The sequence below is a fragment of the Salvelinus namaycush genome, chromosome 15 (assembly GCF_016432855.1).
Source record: "Salvelinus namaycush isolate Seneca chromosome 15, SaNama_1.0, whole genome shotgun sequence".
NCBI lineage: Eukaryota > Metazoa > Chordata > Actinopteri > Salmoniformes > Salmonidae > Salvelinus > Salvelinus namaycush.
The window spans coordinates 20,066,266-20,072,950 of record NC_052321.1 but is presented as its reverse complement, the minus strand read 5'-3'; the positions used below and the strand labels follow the sequence as shown (position 1 = coordinate 20,072,950).

Sequence of the window (6,685 nt, the reverse complement as noted above, 5' to 3'; positions counted from 1 at the left end):
CTAAAATGTCGATGACTATTGTTTGCTCATTTAGGACGTCGCTCCGCCCCCTGTGTTTGTCGTAAACCTGGCTCCTGGCTACAATAAACCCGAGCTATGAGCACCCAGGGCTCGCCTCCTTCTCCAAGGCGATCAATCGGATCGCAGGCGTACTACAAGCACTCTCTTACGTAGCCATCCACAAGGGGAGAGCTGATACAACAACACGGTTGATCTGCTCAACAAAATCTACCTGCTTTCTGAACCATGTCGTTGAGCCCAAAGCATACAACGCCTTTCTCAGTGAGTGATATTTTGAGTCCTATCGAGGAGACCTACAAGAAGTTTAGTGCCATGGACGGCGCAGGGAACCTAACCTCTCCACTGGGAGCTTACCGACAGCCTCAGGTGTCCCAGACTGGCATGCAACAGCACTCCATGGGCCACAACGCCACCGTGGCGACCACCTACCACATGCCACACACTGTCTCCCAGTTCTCGCACAGCGCCATGGGGGGATACTGCAATGGGAGCATTGGCAACATGGGAGACCTTCCGTCGTACCAGGAAACCATGAGAAATAGCGCAACAGCTACAGGGTGGTATGGCGCAAACACGGATCAAAGATATTCAACAAGTAAGTCGTTTTTTAGATTTTGATTCGTTTTTATTGTTTTGTGACATGTTTTATTTCACTATCACCAAACTTTTAACGAAATACGGACAGATTTTAACCAATAACACACTACTCACCATCACTGAGTAGCCTAGGCTAGTCTGACATTACACCATTTTCGAATAAAGAAAAAAGTCTGTTTTAATTTTATTTCACAAAATATGTATTATTATTATTATTATTATTGGAATGAAATAAACTTGCTCGTTAATGCTGCCTAGTGATCTCAGAAACGTGGATGAACGTTTAATTCTGAGCTGAGACTGTGAGAGCTTGTTGACTAACCTACATTTGACAAATTACGCACGGCCATAGACCATGGCTGAACTACTTCAGGCCAACAAACCGACACATTTGCATTGCTGAATATTGAATGTGCGTATATGTATGTATATTTTTAAGTTTCTAGATTCATGGGACCTTCCACAGGTATGAACATGACTGGAATGGGGACCCTAACAGGCATGGGGGACGCCTCCAAGTCCATGCCACCCCTGCACGCAGCGCCCAGGAGGAAACGACGGGTACTCTTCTCCCAGGCTCAGGTGTACGAGCTAGAGAGGAGATTCAAACAACAGAAATACCTCTCAGCGCCAGAGCGGGAACACCTGGCCAGTATGATCCATCTGACGCCGACCCAGGTCAAGATCTGGTTCCAGAACCACAGGTACAAGATGAAGCGGCAGGCCAAGGACAAAGCGGCGCAGCAGCTGCAGCAGGACAGCAACCTGTGTCAGCAACAACAGTCGCCGAGACGCGTGGCCGTGCCTGTTCTGGTGAAGGACGGTAAACCATGTCAGAACGGCTCCAACACACCAACCCCGAACCAGCAGCAGGTACAGCAGCAACAGCAACAACAGCAGCAGCAGCAACATAACGGTTCTGGGGTCGTGCTCCCCGCTTCCAGTAATGCCATCAATCAACACCAAAACCATCAGGTCAACTCTTTAGTTCAGGCCCAAGACCTGGAGGAGATGTCACCTAGCCCTCCTTCACTCCATAGCCAGATCAACATGGCGCAAATAGACACTTCTGTTATAGACTACACTAATAACATGGTCAGCTCCAACCTCCTCTACGGCAGAACTTGGTAGGACCTACTGTCATTTACAATTTTTATATGTTAACCCGCGGACGAGCCCAAGAGAAAACGAGACATATCATGTTGATATACATAACTGTGCGACAATGGAGCCCTTGGTGTCTGAGAGGACAACGCGCTCAGGCGCACCAGCTGGTCAGGGCACATTTTGTTGACATTTCTGAAGAGGAAGACTTTTTTTGAACATTAAACGAAATGGCTACCCTTGAAATAGATTGTGTCGTTTCTGTACCTTTTCTAATCAATGTGATGGACTTCCTCATGATGTTAACGTTGTCTATGTTGTTGAACGGGAATGCTGCTCCACATTAAGGGGGCTGTAGGGAAAAGTGAGATAGGTGGGATCAGGTATGAACTCTCTCAAGGTACTAAACCACCACTTCTTTGCAGTGATAACCTGGGATTTTATGCTATTAATATTGTAAACTAATGTATTCATTTAGACTTAAAGAAAGTAGGAACTGTATATGTGGCGAACACACGAGAATGCGTTTACCTGTATGCTTGTTTTAAGTCGACTTTTTTCTTTTCTTTCTTCTTTTGTCAAAACGAACAAACGCGTGATGGCTGCTGTACATGTTTCAAACCAATTGAACGTCAACAATAAATCACTTGAAGTGCGAGCTATTCCTGGCGAATTACTTTTTATAAGGATCTGGTTGGAGTGCGTTTTCATTATTGTGTGATTGAGACCAAATTGAGTTGGAACGCAAGGTCGATGGGGTAGCCAGCATTGTTCACAGATTATTTTGTAGAGGCATCGCAGATGTAGGAGGACCAATACAGTGAAATATTATACCTTATTAAAAATATTATCCATTAAAAAATAAAAGGATAATTTTTTGCCACATTCGTTAGAATAAAAACACTGAAACACAAGTTCTATATGTTTTCAATATAGTAATAGTGTGATTCCAAAACTATACAAATAGACTAATCAACACAGGGTTGTATTAGTTCTTAGACAATTAGTTCTTAGACAATTTCAATTCCTAATAAAGCCACCTCTCGTATGCATTAATAATCAAATCAACGTAAAATGTATTCAGTTTGCCTATCATTCAAACTTTAATTGTGGCATTATTATTACTATTACTATTATTATTATTATTGTTATTATTATTATGGCAATTTCTTGAATATAATGTAGATCAATATGTAATAACGTGCATAGTTCATAATGCACATTTTGAAGAACATGTTTCTCATCACACAAATGGTATTACAGCAGCATTTAGACCTTATGCGCTGACATTCAAGAAAGGGACGTAGGCCTAATATAACCTGATAAAGGACGAATGACAGTAAAGTAGGTGTAAATGCAACACCAAAAACGCTAATGAAATGTCAGGATAAGTCTCTTATCAAAGAAAGCTATTTCATCCATGTCCATCGCTCCACTATCGAATCTGTAAGGCTATACCAAACTTACTGTGCACACCACATATTGATGTTGCAATGTTTTTTTGTTTTTGTTTGTTATGTTCCTAGATTTCTACTCTAAGTTTTTTACATCACAACTGTATCTGAAAATCTGAATTTACTCAAACTAATACATGATAAAATAATCTTAGACAGAGAATATTTTTTCACATTTGACAGTATTTCTTTAAAATATTGATTTCCCAAAATAAATAAATAAATAAATCACATAACTTCTATTGTAGTTGCATGGATTATTTTCATAGGCATCAAATAATGCATAATTATTATAATAATGTTGAGGGGCCCTTCTAAAACTGTCTGAGAAATCCAAACCCTCTTTGATAAGGCAATCTATCATAAGGATGGCGTTTAGTAACCACCTCTTAAATATTTGTATAACACTCTCCAAAACATGTATATTACAAGTTTGCATCTGTCTCTTTCTGTAGTCTGTCTAGTCTTCACCATGATTTGTACTGGACCCCTGATAATAGGACATTGGAACCGCTACATATCCATTGGCCATTTAAACAGGTTTGAAAATGATCAATAACAGTTATGATGATACCTTAGGATGATTATGATAAAGGCCTATTGCTGTCTCTGCATCCCCTCACTGCATTCCTCTCCCATACAGCTCTATGTAAATGCATTCATCCAAAATACAGACTCCTGGTTGGGGAGTTCTAGTAGGAAAAAAATATGTATCATATTTGGAGAGGTTTGATATGAGGTTCAAAAGTAAGGCACACCTGCTGGGAGAGTTGTTTTCCTGAACCCAATGTTTTCCATATTTTGGGTTTGATTGAATTTTTCTCAGCAAAACTTTCCATTATTGTCCTTATGTTTTAGTTGTTGTCATGGCCCACACTAGCAGTCTATGGTCGTCATCTCTAACATTGCTATGATTGTGTCTCACAAGTTATGGGGATGTGCCTTGAATTGTCTTTTCTATAATTGAGAGATAAGGCCAGGCACCACACCCTCATAGGGTACGTTTCTCCCATGTATCATATTACAATCAACGTTTAACTATTGAATGTAGATACAAATATAATATATTTATGTATTATACTTTTTCAGAAATATTTTTATTAAAATATGCAAATGAAACGATATCTTATTAAATCTGCAATATGTAACTTTTTGGGCAACCAGACAAAACCCACATAGAAATGTGAGTTATAGACCTACCATTGTCATTGAAAGCAAGTCTAAGTCAAAGTAAATCCGTTCTGTGTGCCTATATCTATGCTTCAAATTTTTAAGTTTATTAAAAACATATATATATGTTACCTTTATTTAACTAGGCAAGCCAGTTAAGAAACAAATTCTTATTTACAATGACTGCCTACCGGGGAACAATGGGTTCAGGGGCAGAATAACCGATTTTACTTTGCCAGCTCTGGGATTCGATCCAGCAACAAACAGCTGAAAATATATTTCACAGCTTTTTGCTATAGAACTACACAGCTGAATCAAACAACCAACTCATCGTCAAGTTTTGATTATTTGAATCAGCTGTGTAGTGCTAGGGCAAAAACCAAAACGTGCACCCAGGAGGGGGGCCCCAGAACCGAGTTTGGGAAACCTTGCTCTACACTATACTAGATTGTTTTGTCACATAAACTGAAATTAGGCGTACTGTTATAATTTTTACAACCAGGAAATGGCAGATCGATTTCTACATAGTGCATCTTCAAATATGCGCATATATTTGTCTATCACACAAATACATTTTTCTGGACATTGGATGAAGTCAGTCTAAATATTTTGGTTTCATTTCGTTAAGATACTCCAGGACCGGACTTCTCCAGAGCCGATTGTGGATAAATACTTATTTCATATTTTAATCTGTAAAATACATTTTTGACGCACTTTTCCAAAGAAATTGTTATCTAGAATAAAAAATGGACAACAAATGAACAATTCCCTCTGGGAAAGTCTGATGAATATATCTAAGATTAACCACAGTATTTGGTGAATGCAGATGCTTCTGAAGCTGAGGAAAAGGAGTTGGCGTGTGGGAAATCTGAATTTAGACTACAAACACCAAACGCTATTTAGACCCAATTACCATTTCTTCAAAGTAAGTTATTAAATATAGTCCAGTTTGTAACACTCTATAAAATGGCCTTTTAAATTGGGTAATTTAATGTAGTAAGCTTTGAAATTATTTATGTCAGTTTTACAGTGGTTAAAATTCATTAAAATGTCGATGACGGTAGTATGATAAACTATAGAAAATATAGATTTTCATCAACTTTTGAGATTTTCTGTTTACTTTTTGAAAGTACATTTATTGATGGACCAAAATACCAACAAATCTGAAAATGATAGGTAGATCCAAAAATGGCATTTCAAACTATGGTGCCTGGCCTGAAATAGAACTGATGGGATGTAGGCACTTTGGGCCTCTGTATCTATCTGTATCTTTTGGTAAACTCTTTATCTCTCCATCTATTACAGGCCTGGTTGTTCTGCCATCTATCCAGTTGATATTAATGTGCACAATAGTTTACCTGAAGAACAGAACAATACTGCATATAGTAGGGTACATCACACATACAAGGTTAAACGCATTAAAATACATTGAGATATGGCAGTTATGCTATGGAACTGGAAGGATTTTTAAATACATTCAATGCCAAACATATAACCATAAAGGATGGATAGTCTTTATTTTCAGTTCATGCACAGAATTTCTCTGGCTCCAATCTTTCCAGTTAATTGCAGGTTACAAATGAATTCTTACCGAAGAGTAATTTGAATCTAGCAAGGGGCCTTGTCTGTGTTTTCTACTCCATTATTCTACTTAATATGTCAGAAGGTCTGATCGTGGAGAAACCTTTTCAAGTTCTATTGATGTGTTCTTCAATTGACCATGGTGACCTAGCAACCTAGTGTGTACTAATTGGCAGGGGCTTATCGTCATTGGCAGTACAGTTTACATAGAAACAAAAATACAACCTTCATAATACATTCCTTTTGACAAAATGGTGGTCTGAGAAATTAACCTTGCAGAGTCTACATATTTCATTGTATGTTGTCCTATGTACACATAACACAAATACTTTTTCATCTGCAGCAGTTATGTCATTTAATTGAGCAAAACATGTTGGCTTTTCCATGTCATAGAATATCCCATTAGATCTTCAATTGATAATATGTTAGCCCTTCCCATAATGATAATGAGTCTGTACACTTTTCAAAGGAACAAACTATTTACTATAAGTTATTAACCTGTTACCCTACTCAGAGTTAACACAATCTTTAGAGGATCTTGGGTTATTATAATATCTACTGGAATTACATACGTTGACGGCATTGGATAACAAAACTATTCAATTGGACTGGGGAAATAGCTAAGGTTGATAAAGATATGCTCATTCTCAATTGGTAAGTACCCTGCAGGAATTCAAAAAGGTGGTACAAGCATTCTCCACCAACCCCCACCATCCACCCTCCCACACTCCAGCTCTCCTTTTTTTTGCCAAAGATAG

At 38.5% G+C, this 6,685-nt stretch overlaps 1 protein-coding gene across 2 annotated transcripts; it reads left to right on the top strand.

Moving 5' to 3' along the window:
* The first annotated feature begins 246 nt into the window (after window positions 1–246).
* On the top strand, window positions 247–1,749 carry LOC120059871 (homeobox protein Nkx-2.4-like). Of its 2 annotated transcripts, none has more exons than XM_039008928.1 (3): window positions 247–616; window positions 1,058–1,491; window positions 1,594–1,749. In XM_039008928.1, the coding sequence occupies exons 1-3, from the start codon at window positions 247–249 to the stop codon at window positions 1,747–1,749; spliced, it is 960 nt and encodes a 319-aa protein (XP_038864856.1). The 2 variants fall into 2 exon arrangements, with proteins under 2 accessions (XP_038864856.1, XP_038864855.1); XM_039008927.1 differs by having other exon boundaries at window positions 1,522–1,749.
* Window positions 1,750–6,685: the final 4,936 nt, after the last annotated feature.

Coding starts and splice junctions, on each gene's coding strand:
- LOC120059871 (XM_039008927.1), top strand. CDS start 247: ATGTCGTTGAGCCCAAAGCATACAACGCCTTTCTCAGTGAGTGATATT. Junction 617..1,057: donor GGATCAAAGATATTCAACAA/GTAAGTCGTTTT, acceptor TATATTTTTAAG/TTTCTAGATTCATGGGACCT. Junction 1,492..1,521: donor CAACCCCGAACCAGCAGCAG/GTACAGCAGCAA, acceptor CAACAGCAGCAG/CAGCAACATAACGGTTCTGG.